We start from the raw sequence: 20,048 nt of genomic DNA, 5'->3' as shown, positions 1-20,048 counted from the left end.
AGAAAGAGAGGGAGAGAGAGAGTCGCTTGTATGGCATATCAGCCGTTCATGAACAGTCAACTTCTCTGGCCAAACTGCAGAAGCAGGTGGATTACTTCAAGATCCCCACCTCAAACAGTCAGAAAGCATCTTGTATTCATTAATAAAAAAACATAATGGCTCTTCCTGAATGGCTGAGATGCTATAAAAAACGTGAAAGTGAAGAGACATGGAGTTGCATTTTAAAGTGTACACTCCAGTATTTTCTTTCTTTCTTTTTCAACTCTAGTTCCACTTTACCTTGTGGGTCTCTTAAGCCAGTCATATGTGGATCGTAGTTCAGCAAGGACCAGCCAGATTTCAATCCAGTTATGGGCTAGTTGGTTGTACACAAGTCGAGTGTACAACCAGCCTGTTGGGTTTATTCCTGAGCGATCAGTGCCACTGGCAACACTGATCATTGTATTCTGATGACAGGGAAGGCCTGCTGTCAGAATACAATACCACAGAGGGAAGTATTCCCTGTCCACCTTGAATGTATGGATGGGGGAATTGGCTTTTTTTTTTTTTCTTTTCTTTTTTTTTTTTTTTTTTTTTTCTTTGGTTCAACCCGTTGGTTGAATCATCATGTATGGCCAGCCTAAGTGTGAAATTCACACTTTTGCATTTCACTCAAAATGCAAACAGCTGTATGCACATTGAGCACCATCCCTCTGATCAGTGACTGCAAGAGACTAAAGCCGGTCATAGTGGATTGAAATTTGTCCAGTTCAGCAGGGACAGATCTAATTTTGATCCATGTATGCCCTGTCGGATTTTTGGGACTCAACATAGTCGCTGCGCAAATCATTATATTCTGACAGCGGGGAAGTCTCCCTACAGTCAGAATACCATGAATGGGAGAATCAAGTTCCTTTTTTTTCCTTCATTTAACCCGCTAGTTGAATAAAAAATGACTAATCCACAGGCTGCTTAACCACACGTGTCTGGTGGTTGAGACAAAAATATGTTTACACCAACATAGTGCCGTTTAGCGGTTCGTATTGGTGATTTGTGTTTTTCCAGCCCTGCCAACAAAAATACGCTCAATTACTTGTCAGAATCTGTTTGTTTTGTTTTTTGTTTTGTTTTTTTTTGTCCCCAAACATGACAGTGGTTGAACATATGGACAAATGAATGAGCTGTTGTGTGTGCGTGGTTTTAGCAAAATGCAGCCGCGATGTGGGGTTAGTAAGCCATGATACAGAGCTTTGTGTTGTATGGTTCTTTAACACTGGAAGTTGTGGCTGCAAATAGAAGATTATCTATAGATATTCATTGTTTATGTAATTAAATAGGACAACTTTCTTTATTATTTACAGTAGATAGCATTCTGAACGTTTTTCCTTTCTTGTTCCAGTTTGAAAAAGTAATACCCCTGACACTGTTATTTGCATGTACTAGTTTCTTTCTAGTATAGGCGGTGGCATAATTTGAAGCTAGAAGACTTTACTTTTGGGATACAGATCATAGATTTGGACTCCATTTCTGATGAACATATTTGTTTGTATGTAATAGAGACTGTTACTTCCTAGCAAAGTGTTTAAAGTCTAAGCTGTGCCAGCTTGGAAGTAATTGAGAATTTACTCGAGGTTCAGATCCACTGTATGCCGTGAACCAGATGGGGAAACGGATATTTCATTAGGGTAACCACTGCTGCTTAAGAGGATAGAGTCTTAATAGCAAGGCTGTAACATTGCAGGGACCTGTTGAAGCACTTTGATCTCTGGCTGCTGAACTGAGCTAAAGCACCTAGCTATTGACAGATATTTTTCATAATTTATGAATATGTCATTAACTTATATTCGGACAGCATTGAATATTGCTTTATAGTTCTCGAACCTGAACGTTTAGTTTCCATCTAAGGTTGGCTATCCATGTACCGATGTCTCCAAAAATAACAAATAGGGACATGTACTCCTCTTATATTGTGTTGCTGTAGCCCTTTTCAATTCAATTCACTAGTAAAGATCCGTAAGTAAATACCTTTACCCAAAAACCACAAATACAGACTTAGTAACTGAGTTTTTCTGCTGTTTGTTTCCCATAGCTCTGAATCTGGAACCGTATGGACTCTGCTTTTCTCCGAGTTTACCCTCCGTAGGCCTGACCGATGGGCACTCTCCTTCTGGATTTTCTGTGGTATCTGAGGCTTCGGGGAACAGTGCTGACACTGGACAAAAGGAGTAAGTAGACTCTTCTATCAACTTTTTAAAGAGGAAGTAAACCCTGATGAGTTTACTTCCTCTTTCATTCCCTGCAAAGGCAAAGCATAATGGACTACTATGCATGGCATAGTAGTCCATTATGTGTCACTTACCTGACACAGGAGCCAGCGATGTCACCGCTGTCCCTTGTAGTCCGGCGCATCCATCTTCTAGGTGGGGCCTTGCTGCTCCGCCGCTGTCATTCGGCGAAGCCGCGATGACGTCACTCCTGTGCATGCGCACGGGAGCCGACACGCGTGGCATCTTCGTCGTTGACGATGCCGCTCTCAGTGTGCCTGCGCGCCGCTGTCTACGGCGCATGCGCCGTAGACAGCCGTGCCTGTCTTTCGGCAAATATCTCCTAAACGGTGTAGGTTTAGGAGATATTTCTTGAACCTACAGGTAAGCCTTAATCTAGCCTTAGGCCGCGTACACACGCGGGGACTGTTCGCCCAACTTTGTCCGTCAAACAGTTTCAGCAAACAGTCCGCTCAAAATTAGCATGGACGGACATGGCCACACATGACGAACGAACAGTTTGCTGAAACCGTGCGCGATGACGTGAACGGCACGTACGACGGGACGAAAAATACGACGTCCTATACACTGCATTATAACTTTCGGCGTGTAAATCCTTTCTGAGCATGCGCGGAACTTAGTTTGACGAACAAGCCTACACACGAGGGGACTGTTCGCTGAAACAAAGTTTCAGCGGACAGTTTTTCGGAAATTCCGAAAAACCTTGTTCAGCGGACTGTTCGCTGAAACTGTCCGCTGAAAGCCCACACACGAGCGGACTGTCCGCCGAAACACTGTTCAGCGGACAAAGTTGGGCGAACAGTCCCCGCGTGTGTACGCGGCCTTACCTGTAGGTCAAAGTTGGTTGTAAGGGTTTACAACCACTTTAATAAGAACTTGACCCATGCCTTAGTCTGGTGTAGTAAGTTACATTTAGAATCAGTCTAGCCTAGAGCTAGATTCATGCTTTGGTCTGATTTAGTAAACTTTTAGAAATAACTAGATCCTTGCTTCACTTTATTATAGTAAGGGATTAAAAAACAATGCTTCACTCTACTGACACATTAGACTGTTTTGGACAGGAATTTGTTTTATGATGTTATAAATGTGTGTTAAACATAGTTAGCTAGTAAGCCTTGTCTGCTTACTAGCACTGCTCAGTGTTTGTACTTTAAGGTGGCTGTAGACCACAGAGAATAATCTAACTGGGAAAGTTCAGATCACATTACAAACCTTTTAGCAAGCAGGCTGTTAACCTGAAATGTATGTGATCCGACTCCCCTATGTCGGCTAGCAGTGGCTGCAATGGAGAGGAGGGAGGGCTGATAGCAGACGAGCCATAGAAAGCCTATGGGTGACATTTGCCACTCACAGGCATTTCCAGACGTTGAGTGCTCTCAACTCTCCCTTGCAAACGACACTGGCTGACACAGGTGAGATCACGTGAGAGGACTGGAGCGCCTTGAAATAAGAAAAGTATACAGATCTTTCTTATACAGGTTAGTTAGAGTAGGTGTTAGGAGGGGAGATGAACATTTTTAAGATTAGTTGGGTATATCCTGGAACTCTACAGTAGAGGATGATGATGAGCTCATCTCTCTTTTACTCTGCTCTCTTCTTCTGTCAGCATGTTCCTTGTTAGCAGATGAGCACTGCAGTAAAACAGGTTGACCCCTTGTGCTGCTTCTCCCCCTTCCAGTCTGAGCTGTGACTGATCATAATCAGAGATGTAGGTAGCTGAAGTTGTACATGCAGCACAACATATTCTGTAAATTTTGAGTTTGCTCCTGCCTCTCCCTTCTTTACCCTCTCTATCGGTCCCTTAATGTGGACTAAGTTACCATTCGGAAGATTCTGAAGGTAGGAATCAATAGGAAAAGTTGAGACTTGCACTAACTTCAGCTACTTATACATCTGGATCTGCTGATCCTGTTACTTTTCCTTTTAGTTTTCACTGAAGTTAACCTCTACTTTTTATGCTTTCGCTATCATACGCTTGGTTTGAAGAGTTTTCCAAGGTTCTGGGCTGACTTTGATTAGAAATGTTGTAAGGGAAGTTTCTGATGCAGAAACACCCCTGGCCTCACCAGATCCCAGCCATAGCAGGGTCAAGGGCAGGCATACCTTCAAAAGAAAACTGCAGTGATTCTGATTGCTCGTGGTGAGGAGATACATTTTTAATAAAAAGTAAAAATAGTGTAGCGCTTCAATGGTAATAGGTGTAGTCAACATAAATTAAAAGGATAACCATGTAACAGAGATCATATAAATAATATAGATGCCTAGAGAAAAAAAGTCCAAAATTGGGCACAAATTTCACAATGTAGCTGGCACGGGGGTGACCGAACCGTCACAAAGGAGGAAGAAATCACACTAGGCGGATGTATTCATGTGAATCTGCTTGACTGTAAACATCAAGGAAGGTAGATAAATACTTCTTACCAACTCTGTTGGACTCACACAGTCGTATGACAGTTGAGTCTGAAAGGCTTGAGGTCACAATCTGGGACCAAGGAGTATGTGGAGGGAGGTCTGTTGAACTGATGGAGGAACTCCAAGCGGCTGTATGCCCGATAATGTATTTCACAGATGGAACATCAAGGTTGTTTGTAGTCCAGCTCAGACGCGGCCCGTTACACTGATACTCCAATCTCCCCCGAATGGGGAGGAGGATATTTGGGGGTTTAGACCAAAAAGAAGGAAAAAAAGAAAAAAGGGCTCCATATGGTGCGGGTCAAACGGTATAAAATGGTAATTTATTAAAGTCAAAAGGTTATTAATGACTTGGTGATCACAAAAAATAGAGTAAAATGAAATTAAAAGCAATGTAGGGTGCCAACAGCTAGCCCAAAAGCTGGGCTAGCTGTTGGCACCCTACATTGCTTTTAATTTCATTTTACTCTATTTTTTGTGATCACCAAGTCATTAATAACCTTTTGACTTTAATAAATTACCATTTTATACCGTTTGACCCGCACCATATGGAGCCCTTTTTTTCCTTCTTTTTGGTCTAAACCCCCAAATATCCTCCTCCCCATTCGGGGGAGATTGGAGTATCAGTGTAACGGGCCGCGTCTGAGCTGGACTACAAACAACCTTGATGTTCCATCTGTGAAATACATTATCGGGCATACAGCCGCTTGGAGTTCCTCCATCAGTTCAACAGACCTCCCTCCACATACTCCTTGGTCCCAGATTGTGACCTCAAGCCTTTCAGACTCAACTGTCATACGACTGTGTGAGTCCAACAGAGTTGGTAAGAAGTATTTATCTACCTTCCTTGATGTTTACAGTCAAGCAGATTCACATGAATACATCCGCCTAGTGTGATTTCTTCCTCCTTTGTGACGGTTCGGTCACCCCCGTGCCAGCTACATTGTGAAATTTGTGCCCAATTTTGGACTTTTTTTCTCTAGGCATCTATATTATTTATATGATCTCTGTTACATGGTTATCCTTTTAATTTATGTTGACTACACCTATTACCATTGAAGCGCTACACTATTTTTACTTTTTGTTTGTTGAACTTTGTTTGTTTTTGGTGTTGGCTGCTGTTTTGGCTGTTGAGGCCTTTCCTTTATATATATTTAACTATAGCGCAGTGTTTTCCCCCTAATTGTAATACATTTTTAATAGGCCACTGCTGCAGTTTTTTTTCATCTATAATTTTTTTCAGAAAACTTAAAGCATAACCATCACTGAGCTCAGCAAATTCTTTTCATGGCTTTGTGTACATATTATCACAATTGTTCATTGGTGTAAACAAACTTGTCCTGCTTAAAGCAGTTTTCCATTGTAAATATCGCCTCTTTATGGCTTTGTTAGAATCGTTATGTTGAATCTTTTCTAGAACAAGTATTACAGCAAAAAGTAAACTGCATAGAATGTTTCCGGGGGACAATCCAGCTGTACAAGGACCCCGCAAGGAAAAATAATCATGCAGTTCCGAGGAGTATGGGGCTTACAGTACCAATGTACTATATTGGGAAGTTTAGAGGTGGGATACATAATTGTTATTATACAGGATTTATATAGCGCCAACTGTTTGCGCAGTGCTTTACAATATAACAGGAGACGATACTGCAACAAGACTATTTAGTGCAAGAGGGATGGGAGGGTCGAACTGAATGAATTTTCTGTAAAGTAACAAAAAAAGCCTATTATATTCTAGTCATGCACTTTTTTTAATGTGTAGCTTGCTCCAGTCAAAATGTTTTTACTGGGTGGAAGGTTTTATTTACTTTGGAACCCCAAAAATTAATTTCTCTTATATTCACCGACCGACATAGCTCCTCTCTGTAACTAAATGGGTTGTTTAGCCTGCCATTAGGAGAACTAGGCAAAATTGTTACACAATACACAGAACTTTTAGTCCCGCCCCAGGGGGGCGGACCCTGTGCTAACAACCCTCCCCGCTGCTCCCAGCAGATTCAGTTTTTATTTTGCCTAGTAAGGAGAATGACCTAGGAACCCTGCGGGCCCTTTTTGGTCCATGTTTTTGCTGCAGGTTTGATGTTTTTTGCGCAAGATGAAAGATCCTGGGATCTTCTATCAACTGCCGGCTGGGTGACAGGCTGGTTAATGATTATCTTTGTAGTCTCCACAGTCCGGCCATCGAGCGTGTGCAGGCCACAGCTAAGGCTCGGCAGGCCACAACATGCCTCAGCTCCAGAGGTGGTCGGAGAGCTTCAGTGCTCCGGGGTATACATATGACCGGGCTACTTATGTCTGGATCACAGTATACCAGGCCAACAGCTACCCTGTAACTGCGCAGGAGTAGGTCTGTGATGGAATGTCTCCCAGCTCTTCAGGACTGGCAAGTACGGCCCTCCCTACTTTGGTGGGGTGAGCAGCTGGGCATTCCCTGGGGGGTCGATTCGGGGGCCACCTCACCTCCTTATCTTCTCTCCCTAGTCCCTATCTCCCTTCCTTCCCCTCTCTGAGGGGTGTGTGTGTGTGTGTGTGTGTGTGTGTGTGTGTGTGTGTCTGTGTGTGTCTGTGTGTGTGTGTTCGCTGGGTCTCTCACCTGTGGGGCTGGGTGCAGCTAGCGTTGGGCCTGTTCCCGGTCTGGGGGTCCCAAAAAGTGTCTGTGGAGGTGTTCTGGCTGTGTGTTCTAGGTTTGTCCTGTCACCGCTTGGCGCTGTCCGGAGGCCATCTTGACTGTGGCAAAGGCGGGTTCCCCTTGTGAGCCTCAGCAGCTATCTTCTATGGGATTCTCCTATTAGTCCCTCTGCAGATGTACCGGTCCCTTTTGGGTTCCCAAGCCAGCACGTTCACCTAAAGGTGTTCCCGTATTTGACTTATTTTGACAAATTCATCTACAGGGAATGGGGTCGCCCTCAACGGACCTTTTCGGTTCCCAAAAACTTGGCGGTGCTTTACCCCTTTGAGGAAAGCCTTCTCAAAAAATGGTCGGCTCCTCCGATTGTGGACCCCCCAGTGTCCAGGTTAAATAAAGTAACCATGATTCCGGTTGAGGGGACTCTTGCATTCAAGGATCCCACAGACAGGCTGAGGCAGTGGCTTGTTCCTTGTTTACGGTTGTGGGGTCAGCCGTGCAACCAGTACTGGCATCCGCACTGGTGTCAGACACTGACGGAGTGGGCAAAACGTTTGCACCGAGAATTGGGAGAGCAACAGGCCTCCCCTGTCTGCGTGAAACTAGCAGACCAATTAGTGCAAGGCCTTAAGTGCATTTGTGACGTGACCCTGGATACTCTCCCTCTGTTATCCAGGGCTTCAGTGTCAGCTGTGGTGCTGAGGCGCCTGATTTGGCTAAAATGCCAAAAAAGCCCTGACGGATCTTCCTTTCCTTGGTGACCGGCTCTTTGGAGCTTCATTGGATGACATTATTAAAAATGCCATGGGTGGTAAGAGTACACTACTCCCACAGGCCAGGAATGCTAAGGAGCCACGCCGTAGGTATGGGCCTTCCTTTTCCGCTCACAAACTGCTTTTTCGTCCGCCTGGTGCTTCGGCAAAGCGTCCCCAGCCCGACGGGACGTCCACGGATGGCCAGAGGCGTCGCTGAAACGGCAAGCCTAACAAGCCTGTGAACAAAGGTGCTACCGTATGAAGGTTTGCCCCGACCCGCATATCGGGTGGGGGGTCATCTTCGGAAGTTTGCAGCCCGGTGGAGCTCCTGGTTATCCGACCAATGGGTCTGCGATCTGATTTCCAACGGCTAAAAGATAATTTCTCTCTTGGCCGCCAACCAGATTCTTCCCCTCCAGCATACCCGCATCCCCGGTTTGCCGGGAGGCCCTGCTAGGGGCAGTAAGGGACGTGCTGAATCAGGGGGTAATTGTATCCGTTCTGGAATCGGAAAGCTTCCAGGGGTTCTACTCAAATCTGTGGTTCCCAAGAAGGAAGGGTTACGTCCAATCTTGGACTTAAAAGGCCTTAATCACTTTGTAAGGGTGCAGAGGTTCAGAATGGAATCGGTGCGCTTAGTAGTCACTGCACTCCATCAAGGGGACTTCCTGGCGTCCTTGGACATCCAGGATGCTCACCTGCACATACCCATTTGCCTTCGGCATCAAAAATTTCTGCGTTTGGCAGTAGGGGAAGCCCACTACCAGTTTGTGGCTCTTCCGTTTGGCCTGGCATCAGCCCCCCGAGTCTTTACCAAAGTACTGGCTCCAGTATTGGCGTTGCTGAGGCAGCGCGGGATCGCGATCGTGGGTTACCTAGATGATCTCCTTCTGAGAGCATCTTCCGCCTCAGAATTAGAGGAGGATGTGGCGATCACCATGCAGACCCTGCAAGAATTTGGGTGGCTGTTGAACCTAAAGAAGTCGGTGGTTGTACCAACTCAGCGTCTGGAGTACCTGGGGTTACTGTTGGACTCCAGGGAAGCAAGGGTTTTTCTCCCCTCTGATCACAGACCTGAGAGTCAGCAATTTGTCTATCTGCTGATGAACCGCAAGTGGTCGTCGCTCCGCTTTTGCATGTGAGTACTGGGTACTCATGGTAGCCTCCTTCGAGGCAGTACCTTATGCCCAGTTCCACACCAGAGTCCTGCAGAAGGAGATATTGACAAAATGGGACAAATCTCCGTTGTCCCTGGATCGGCAGATCCAGGTGAGCCAACCAGTCAGGGACTCCCTGATCTGGTGGTTGAGGTCCCCGGTGATTCAGTCCGGAAAATCGTTCCTTCCTCTGAACTGGACGGTGATCACTACAGACGCCAGCCTGTCCGGCTGGGGTGGAGTGATGGGAATTCAGTCGGCTCAGGGCCTCTGGTCGCGGGAGGAATCCAAGTTACCGATCAATTTGCTCGAATTGAGAGCGATCAGCCTGTGCCGTGCCTCACTTGGTCGATGAATCTTCAAGGGCCTCCGATCAGGATTCAGTCAGACAATGCCACGGCTGTGGCATACATAAATCACTAAGGGGGAACAAGAAGCTCAGCTGCTGCTCGGGAGGTCGCTCACATACGTCGGTGGGCAGAGTGACACATTCCAGCCCCGTCAGCCATTTACATCCCGGGGGTGGAAAATTGGCAGGCGGACTATCTGAGTCGTCAGATGCTGGACCCAGGAGAATGGACGTTGCATCCGGAGATATTCCAGCTGCTGTGCCTAAAATGGGGCACGCCAGAGGTAGATCTCTTGGCTTCAATCGGAAGGTGCTGAAATTCGTGTCCAGGATAAAAGATCCATGGGCAGAGGCGTCAGACGCGCTGGTGCCTCCGTGGGATCAGTACCAGCTGATCTACGCCTTTCCTCCACTGAAACTGTTGCCACGTCTGCTTTGCAGAGTGGAAGCCAAGGGGATTCCAGTAATCCTGGTTGCCCCAGATTGGCCTCAGCGGCCCTGGTACGCAGACCTGGTGCATCTGGTGGCAGACGCTCCGTGGCGACTGCCACTGTAGGAGGACCTCCTATCTCAAGGTCCAATCTTTCACCCTGCTTTACCATCGCTGGCTTTAAAGGCATGACTATTGAGAGCCAGGTGCTGAGGAACCGGGGTCTGTCGGACTCTGTGATTCCAACTATGCTGAGGGTGCGGAAATCTTCAAGGAAGATACAGTGCCTTGCGAAAGTATTCAGCCCCTTTGAACTTTTCAACCTTTTGCCACATTTCAGGCTTCAAACACAAAGATATAACATTTTTATTTTTTGTGAAGGATCACCAACAAGTGGGACACAATTGTGAAGTGGAACGAAATCTATTGGATTTTTGAAACTTTTTTAACTAATAAAAAAAATGAAAAGTGGGGCGTGCAAAATTATTCGGCCCCCTTGCGTTAATACTTTGTAGAGCCACCTTTTGCTGCGATTACAGCTGCAAGTCGCTTGGGGTATGTCTCTATCAGTTTTGCACATCGAGAGACTGAAATTCTTGCCCATTCTTCCTTGCAAAACAGCTCGAGCTCAGTGAGGTTGGATGGAGAGCGTTTGTGAACAGCAGTTTTCAGCTCTTTCCACAGATTCTCGATTGGATTCAGGTCTGGACTTTGACTTGGCCATTCTAACACCTGGATACGTTTTATTTGTGAACCATTCCTTTGTAGATTTTGCTGTATGTTTGGGATCATTGTCTCGTTGGAAGATAAATCTCCGTCCCAGTTTCAGGTCTTTTGCAGACTCCAAAGGGTTTTCATCCAGAATGGTCCTGTATTTGGCAGCATCCATCTTCCCCTCAATTTTAACCATCTTCCCTGTCCCTGCTCAAGAAAAGCAGGCCCAAACCAAGATGCTGCCACCACCATGTTTGACAGTGAGGATGGTGTGTTGAGGGTGATGAGCTGTGTTGCTTTTACACCAAACATATCATTTTGCATTGTGGGCAAAAAGTTTGATTTTGGTTTCATCTGACCAGAGCACCTTCTTCCACATGTTTGGTGTGTCTCCCAGGGGGCTTGTGGCAAACTTTAGACGAGACTTTTTATGGATATCTTTGAGAAATGGCTTTCTTCTTGCCACTCTTCCATAAAGGCCAGATTTGTGCAGTGTACGACTGATTGTTGTCCTATGGACAGACTCTGCCACCCCAGCTGTAGTTCTCTGCATTTCATCCAGAGTGATCATGGGCCTCTTGGCTGCATCTCTGATCAGTCTTCTCCTTGTCTGAGCTGAAAGTTTAGAGGGATGGCCAGGTCTTGGTAGATTTGCAGTGGTCTGATACTCCTTCCATTTCAAAATGATCGCTTGCACAGTGCTCCTTGGGATGTTTAAAGCTTGGGAAATCTTTTTCTATCCAAATCCGGCTTTAGACTTCTCCACAACAGTATTGCGGACCTGCCTGGTGTGTTCCTTGGTCTTCATGATGCTCTCTGCGCTTTCAACAGAACCCTGAGACTATCACAGAGCAGGTGCATTTATACAGAGACTTGATTACACACAGGTGGATTCTATTTATCACCATCAGTCATTTAGGACAACATTGGATCATTCAGAGATCCTCACTGAACTTCTGGAGTGTGTTTGCTGCACTGAAAGTAAAGGGGCCGAATAATTTTGCACGCACCACTTTTCTGTTTATTTACTAAAAAAGTTTAAAATATCCAATAGATTTTAATCCACTTCACAATTGTGTCACACATGTTAGTGATTCTTCACAAAAAATTTTAATTTTGTATCTTTGTTTGAAGCCTGAAATGTGGCAAAAGGTTGAAAAGTTCAAGGGGGGCGAATACTTTTGCAAGGCACTGTATACCATCGTACCTGGAAGGCCTATATCTCCATGTGTGAAGAGAAAGAATGGCATCCGCACTCCTTTTCTATATCCAGGATCCTGCGGTTTCTTCAGCATGGAGTGAACCAGAAATTGGCGTTGAGCACCATTAAGGGGCAAAATTCAGCCCTGGCTGTCTTTTTTATTTATTTATTTTTTAGCGACCTCTGGCGTCTCACTCATTAGTGAGTACCTTTGTTCAGGGGTACGACATGTAGTTCCTCCGGTGCATCCTCCGTTACCCCCATGAGATTTGAACCTGGTGTTGTCGATGCTTCAGAAGCCGCCGTTTAAGAATATCAGGGAGATTCCCCTGTTGACCCTTTCACAGAAGGTGGGCTTTCTAGTGGCCATCACATCGGCAGGGAGGGTTTCGGAATTGGCGGCCTTGTCCTGCAAGTCGCCTTATCTGGTCATCCACAGGGATAAAGTGGTGTTGCGTCCGCAACCATCCTTTTTACCGAAGGTGGTTTCGGCTTTTCATATCAATGAGGTCATTGTATTACCATCGTTGTGTCCTAAGCCGAGGCACCCCAAGGAGGTGGCTCTTCACGCTCTCAATGTGGTTAGGGCTCTGACGGTGTACTTGTCTGCCACAGCTCCCTTTTGGAAGTCAGACTCACTGTTTGTCTCGGTGGCTGGTCCTAAGAAAGGCATGGCGGTCTCGTCGGCCACCATTTCCTGGTGAATCAGACAGATTGTAGTCCAAGCCTACGCCTTGAAGAGGCAGGTGCCCACCTATCCAGTCACGGCCCACTCTACAAGAGCAATCGGCACGTCAGACACCAAGCGTCTGTTGCTCAGGTGTGTAAGGCAGCGACCTGGTCATCTGTCCATACGTTTACCAAGTTCTACAAGGTAGACGTCAGTGCTGATGCCTGTTTTGGCCGCAAAGTTTTGCAGGTGGCCGTGTAGTTGCAGTTGAGTTTTTTCCTGGTTTTTCGATAAAAACACAGTACTGTTTTGTTAGTGCACTGTTGCATTACTTCCGCAATGTTGCGGTCTTGGGGATCACTCCTGTTGAGGATACCCGGTTATATGGTGGTGTTTTTCCACACACTGTTTTTTTTTTTTTTTTTTTTGTGGGCTTAGTTTCACTAGTTCCCACTTGCCATAGTGGATGAGGTTTTTATACTGTGTTTCCCACCCCTCATTTGGCACTGCTTGGGGACGTCACATTTAGTTATAGAGGAGCTGTGTCTGTCGGTGAATATAAGAGAAAATAGGATTTTTGTACTCTCTGTAAAATCCTTTTCTCTGTAATTCACCGACCGACACAGCACCCACCCCTCTTTTTCTCTACGTTTATACTGCTTGTTGACGTACTGAATCTGCTGGGAGCAGCGGGGAGGGTTGTTAGCACAGGGTCCGCCCGGGCGGGACTAAAAGTTCTGTGTATTGTGTAACAATTATGCCTAGTTCTCCTAATGGCAGGCTATACAACCCATTTAGTTACAGAGAGGAGCTGTGTCAGTCGGTGAATTACAAAGAAAAGGATTTTACAGCGAGTACAAAAATCCTATTATTTTAGCTACACCCTTTCTCTCTTTATTGATCACTTCAGTTAATTTATCTTTTAATTGTTTATTATTTCACAGCAGTACAGCAAAGTACTTTTTGAGCTTGTGGTCCAGTTTTTAATGTTCTCTAAATATGCAGTTAACCTCCGGGAAAGTAGCCGTGGTCTATAGGAGTGAAAAGACCCATCAAGGGCAGAGAGTGTAAATGAAGACACAGTTTCTGTAAAGAATAAGTTCACCTTTTCAGAATAAAATGAAAAAGATGAGCCAATACCGTATACCCCCTGGTCCCGGCTTTACTTACCTTTTGTGGGTGATGAGCTGTCCGTGCTCAAACAGCTGGTGTAGCAGTCCAGGGATTTGAAATCCACACTCTTCTCCCTCTTGTTTCTACTGCACTTTCTGGGACAGATCAGAGCAATTCTGATTGGTCAGCACTGCACAGGGAATCGCTCTGATACTTTCCAAAAAGAAGAGGGAAAAGAGTGGGGATTTTAAATCCCTGGACCGCTACACCAGCTTTTCTTTCTTTCTTTCTTTCTTTCTTTCTTTCTTTCTTTCTTTCTTTCTTTCTTTCTTTCTTTCTTTCTTTCTTTCTTTCTTTCTTTCTTTCTTTCTTTCTTTCTTTCTTTCTTTCTTTCTTTCTTTCTTTCTTTCTTTCTTTCTTTCTTTCTTTCTTTCTTTCTTTCTTTCTTTCTTTCTTTCTTTCTTTCTTTCTTTCTTTCTTTCTTTCTGAAACTCATGAACACGCATTTTACTGATCATGAGTATATTGTCTAAGTTTGCATGGCCTCAATAGGCAACACTGAAAATTTTTATAGTAACATATTTATTAGCAATAAAAACAAATACTAGTTTATTAGACCAATAAATGACGGTCTTCTGTGGTAAAGAGCATGGGCTGCTTTAGAAGGTCTTTTTGTTGGATTAATGTATTTTGTTTGTGATTAGGGAGAATCGCCTGAAGATGGATGGTGTAAAGAAAGTCTGGGGAAAGGAAGGTTACCTGTTGAAAAAGGAAAGTAAACCTAGTAAACCAGGGTCTATCTCTCCTCCACTGGAAAGCGGTATATCATTGGGTGAGGATGAAGAGCATCCTGGGGTGTCTGAGGAACAATCCTTGGAACTTATTTCAGAGGACGAACGAGAAAAGAAACAGCTGGCTTCCTCGTTGTTTGTTGGTCTTGGATCCAGTGCTGTCAGCTTGGTAAGTGTTCGTCCTCTGTTCTCTTTTTTTTTTTTTTTTTTTCCTGAATGGCTGGTAAAGCAGATGCATGGTTTATCTATTCTAGGGCATACAGATTAACAGGTCATCTTGCAAAGTAACTGAATTGCTTTAAGCCCCCTGGCAGCATAGAATTACTCTTTCTTTACTACCCTGTGTGCTCCTTTTGTTTCAGGGACTTCTGGGTATGGAGGAGCATGTGACTCAATGCGACAGTCCTGGGCCAATCAGCCCTGCATCATGGGGTGTCATGACCCCTGTATATGCTATAACTGCTGTGTCTCATAGCTTACACTGGGCCTTCCTATACCCCCAGCTGCTAAACTAAGGCTGACAATTGATCAACTTTTTTTTTTTTGATCAACTAGCGAGCTGATTAATGAAAAACAAATGGATTTCCCATCCATATAAGCAGGGTGGATAGAGCAATCCTCATCCAGTGGGTGCTCTCAAACTACACTGATTGGTGGCTGAAGTTGATTGTTACATTGACTTCTGTCAAGCGGGAACAGCCATACATGGATCGAAATTCAGCAGGAATTCAGTCCATATATGGCCAACTTAAAGTGATTGTAAACGATCACCTAAAAATGAAAAGCAAAACATTTTTGATAAAGAACATTTTTCTCTTTTTTTCTCTTTTAGATAAGTGCACGCATTCCCTGTGGGGGGGGTGGAGCACACAGAGCTTGCCAGTGAATGTCTGTGCAGTAAGGGCATGTCAGGGCAAGTCTGATCATTGGGGGAGAGTACACAGAGTTCCCAGCATAGCTAGAGAACTGACCAGTGTACTATCCTGCCTAGTGTGGTCAGCTTTTAATGGAAGCAGAGGGACTGCCAGGAACACCAGGAATTTCACATAAAGGAAGAAATACAAAGTGAACAGGATACTTTCTTATACAAGTACATAAGGAAGTACAGCAGACACATATCAGGAATATGAAGTGTTGGGGTAACAAGCGCTTTAAGTTGCATCAGGAAGAGCTAAAGGAAGGTACAGTTATGTGTCATTCGAGTGTCGCTGTATTATAGTGAACTTGTTTTTCAAAGCATAGATTGTATTTAACATGAAAGAATCACTGATATGTTAACAATCAATTAAAAAGACTCTCTTGGGTCTTGGGTACTGTTGCTTCATTGCCTGTCCTATAACAGTCGGTCAGCTTCTCCTCTTCTGCTTTCCTAACCTGCATTAGAAACATAAATACGAAAAATTGATCTGATGGCACAATGTATATTGTTGACAGAACTAACTTTTTTCTTTTGATCATAAAAGGGGTCAGAAGTTTGTATTATAAAAAAAAAAAAATTCTATACATTAAGATAAAAAGCCTTCTGTGTGCAGCTCCTAATACTTACCTGAGCCTCATCTCTGTCCCCATCGATCTCCATGAGTGCTTCGGCCATCCGGGACTCTCCCTCCTGATTTGGCTGAGACACGGCAGCAGCGCCATTGCCTCCCACTGCTGTCGATCAAAGTCAGTTTGCCAATCCATAGAGAGAGGGGGGGCAGGGCCAAACCGCAGCTCCGTGTCTGAATGGACACGGAGCTGTGACTCTGCTCGAGTGCCCCATAGCAAGCTGCCTGCCGTGGGGGCACTCAACCAGGAGGGAGGAATCTGAGAAGAGAATAACATTCTTTTAGTTAAAAAATGCTTTTATTGTTTTTGTTTGTTTTTTAAATTGCACTGTGAGGTTGTAACTTGGTTCTACTGTTTGCCGAAAGGGAGATAGGAGCTGTAGGAATTTTCTTTAGGTTGCATGGCTTATCTCTAGTAACCCAATGAATGAAACTTGTAGGCAGCTCTCTCACTACATCTCTAATTCATATTGTATTCACATCCAAGTGCAGGATCCACGTCCTGCAGTATCCACAGTACTATCCTCAGAACATCATCATCCTCCACAATAAAACTCAACCTTTATCAGAATCTCTAGGAAAAAAACATTATAAAACTGCCAATACATAGCTATTTTATGAATACCAACGCTCCTGTCTGATATGTGTCAGCAGTTTGAGGATTTTATCCCGAAGCGTTCAATAAAGGGGTTGTTTTAATGTTAAGTATGTTTATGTGCTTATCACTGTGTTTTTTTTTTCTGAAATGTGTACTGTGGCTTAAACATCTGATTGTATGTATATATTGTATTTTTAAAGATGGGAAAAACGGACCAATCAACACACAAGTTTAAGAGAAAATCAAAGATGGGAAGTAAAATTACAGATAAAGGATCCTTGTCCACATTTGTGGATCACAATCATGTAATGCAGACTTTACCAAATGATGCCCACTCAAGACTGATTACAGAAGGGCCTGGCACTATTGGAGAGCATACTGTTAATTCAAAGGTTTCATCTTTGTTTGGAAGCGCTAACCTGGACATCGTACAAGTAAATGAACCATCCTTGCCCACACACAATGCCTCTAAAACTTGGTATGTGCCATCCATGATTCCTGAACTCAACCAGTATAATCACACAGAGCTCACTGAGCTCACAAGCAATAGAACTCTGAGCATCTACTCCAGTAAAGTGTGGAAGGATGACAGCGTCTTGTTGGCTTTGGTATTTGTCAATCGGGATTCTTCAACAATAAAATGTATTACTGTGAAGATGGAAGACTCTGAGAGTGTTACTGTAAGTCAATTGTTGGGAATACAATTTCATGATAGTATGGTTCTTATGCCATATATTGGGAATCCTATCTGAAAAAAAGCAATTTTGGCAGGAATTGGGGACAAATGAGGACATCTTTTTGGGGATTAAATACAAATAAAACATTGTATTTCTTTATACTGTAGTGTATGTTTGTGTGGTGGGGAGGGGGCATCACTTAAGATAATGTTAACCTTTTCGGCCCCCATTCACGCCAGTGCGGCTTTGAAATTGCGCTACTTCATCTTGATTTCAAAGCCACACATCAGTGTGATTTGCACTGTGAATGCATTGCTGCTTGTGACTTTATTTAACAGAAGTCTATGCAAGTTGCAGTGAAATTAGTAAAAAACAGTGCAGAAACCTTTTTCATAATCGCCGTGACATAAACGGTTCCATTGCTGGCAATAAGCTGTGACTTTTCATGCGACTGTCACATCACATGACACAAGTCGCACCGGTGTGAACGGGGGCTCAAGACTAAGTTCACCTTTTTAAGACAAAAAATAAATGCACATATTTTTTGAGAAAAAAATATGAGCATTTATTTATTTATTTTTCAAAAGAACCTGAAAAGCATTGCACCCACGATCAGTGCAACGCTTGTGCAATGTTGGGCCCCTGAAAACTCTTCCTCCAGCTCTCTGCCTGTATATCTTCAGTTAAAGCGGGAGTCCACCGGGACTCCGCGTTTTTTTTTTTTTTTTTAAAAGCCAGCAGCTACAAATACTGCAGCTGCTGACTTTTAAATAGTGACACTTACCTGTCCAGCGCGCCCGCGATGTCGGCACCCGAAGCCGATCGCTCGCTCGGCTGCCGGGTCCCGCCGCCATCTTGGGTATGGGAATCAGGAAATGGAGCCTTTCGGCTTCATTTCCCGGTTCCCTACTGCGCATGCGCGAGCCGCGCGGCGCAATCCGGACGGTCCCCGCTGCCTCTGGGAGCTGTGTGTTTCCCAGCAGGCAGCGGGGCACTTGCTGAAGGGGACGGGCGCTTGCAGAACGGAGGCGTAACCTACGCTCGTTCCGCAGAGCGCTAGCCCGGAAGTGGGTGCAGTTACCTGGATTATCCAGGTAACTGCACCCCCCTCCCCCCTGAAAGGTGCCGATTGTGGCGCCGGAGGGGGGGGGATTCCGATGAGCGGAGGTCCATTTTAGGGTGGACCTCCGCTTTAAGATCGCTAGAGGAAGTGTCAATGGACTAAGAGAAGAGTAAGACTATTAGTGCATTAAAATTCCGTTAAAAACTACAAGTCCTTCTGACGCAATGGCGGCTGGGATTTGTTTTTTATTATTCAGTCACAGATATCTGTAAATGAATGATGTGGCTAAGGGGGTAGATCCCCACAAAGCTGTGCTTCATCATTACACACAAAGTAACAGTACAAAATAACAGGAAAAAAGGCAAAAATAAAACGACAACCATTTCTGTTAAACACAATAAACAATACCTGCTGTATGGCAAGAATATAGAGCGCATTAGGAGATAGACCCATGATCAGTAAAGTGCAATCTTCACTCAGAGCAATACCTCAAGGATAAGACCTCATTGTGTACCTCACCCTTTCCAAACTATCTGCAAACTATACACAAAAGTGGTTGAGGACATAAGGAAGGCAACATTTGCAAAAACATTTTTTTACAGAGAACACCATTCATCAGACCCCACTAGCAACCCAGCATCCCAATGCACAGGAACAGGAAAGCAAGTAGGAAAACTATACGACTTTTCCAGGAATGGCTTAACAAGCTTTCCTCAATCTGAGATGGTAGAAGTGGAGGAGAGCCATCCACCATCCACTTTATTTACTTTTTACAAATTTGCGAAATGCCCCTTTATTGGAGTAGGTGGCAAGATATGATGATTTTAAAGATGACAGTGGCTGTTAGGGAAAAGAACCCCCACACGCTGTCATGGGGGGCGGATGCGTAGTTTCATGGTACACCCTAATAATGGATGTAACCTGTTGCTAAAGTTGGAGTTAGCCGGTAATGTCTCATTTGTACCAATTTACTCGTTACTTTGAAAATCTTTTTGTATGCAGCTGGTAACCTGTTGATTTAGCTACTTCAGTGCTGTAAGTTTCATTAAATTCTTATAGACTGCAAAGAAAGAAATGGCTTGTATGTAAGGATGATTGTATACAAAGGGCACATTGGATTCCATGGTTAATATAATGATGGCTGCATTCTTTTCTTTGTGTTTTTAGGTTTCCAAGAGTCTTTGTCAGCTCTCTCCCCTGGAAGGAGCTGGGGTTCAGCACTGCTGGGAATGTGTGCAGCTGATGAAACCGTGTAATAATGTGACGGTCACGGGCTGTGTCACTTACCAGTTAGATTCAGAGGTGCCTTCTCTAATTAACTTCTCTATAGAATTTGTGCTGCTAGATTTTATCAGGTAATGTTGGTCTGACTGTTTTTTTTTTTTTTTTTTTTGTGTCATGTGGGTATTGGCAGTCTGTTTTTAATAGTCATTTGTTACTAAAAAATTTCTAAAGCACTAGTTTTGTTTATTTGGATTACTAAACCAAGTGACATATGCCACTCAGTGTAAACCTTTACATAACAATAGGAATCCAAAGAAATAGTATAGTATAAGTCAGGACCTGGTTTTCTTTTTCAATCTTTGTAAACATATAATAAAGCTTATAATAAAGCTTACCAAAAGGTACATCTAAATGTGCACCATTTAGGAGATATTCACTATTTCTGCAGCCAGTGATG

General features: G+C 44.3%; 1 protein-coding gene across 1 annotated transcript in view; it reads left to right on the top strand.

The window, feature by feature from the left end:
* The window catches only part of AP4E1 (adaptor related protein complex 4 subunit epsilon 1), a 133,968-nt gene that overhangs the window by 99,988 nt on the left and 13,932 nt on the right, over positions 1-20,048 (top strand). The window contains exons 16-19 of the mRNA XM_077468399.1: positions 2,069-2,204; positions 14,396-14,651; positions 16,828-17,307; positions 19,535-19,722. Coding sequence (XP_077324525.1) covers positions 2,069-2,204; positions 14,396-14,651; positions 16,828-17,307; positions 19,535-19,722 — 1,060 coding nt within the window. The remainder of the gene's footprint in view (positions 1-2,068; positions 2,205-14,395; positions 14,652-16,827; positions 17,308-19,534; positions 19,723-20,048) is intronic.

The sequence above is a fragment of the Lithobates pipiens genome, unplaced genomic scaffold, assembly GCF_037356315.1.
Source record: "Lithobates pipiens isolate NorthernLeopardFrog02 unplaced genomic scaffold, aLitPip1_a1.2 Scaffold_8, whole genome shotgun sequence".
NCBI classification, from domain to species: Eukaryota; Metazoa; Chordata; class Amphibia; order Anura; family Ranidae; genus Lithobates; species Lithobates pipiens.
This window is presented reverse-complemented; position numbering and strand designations above follow the sequence as displayed.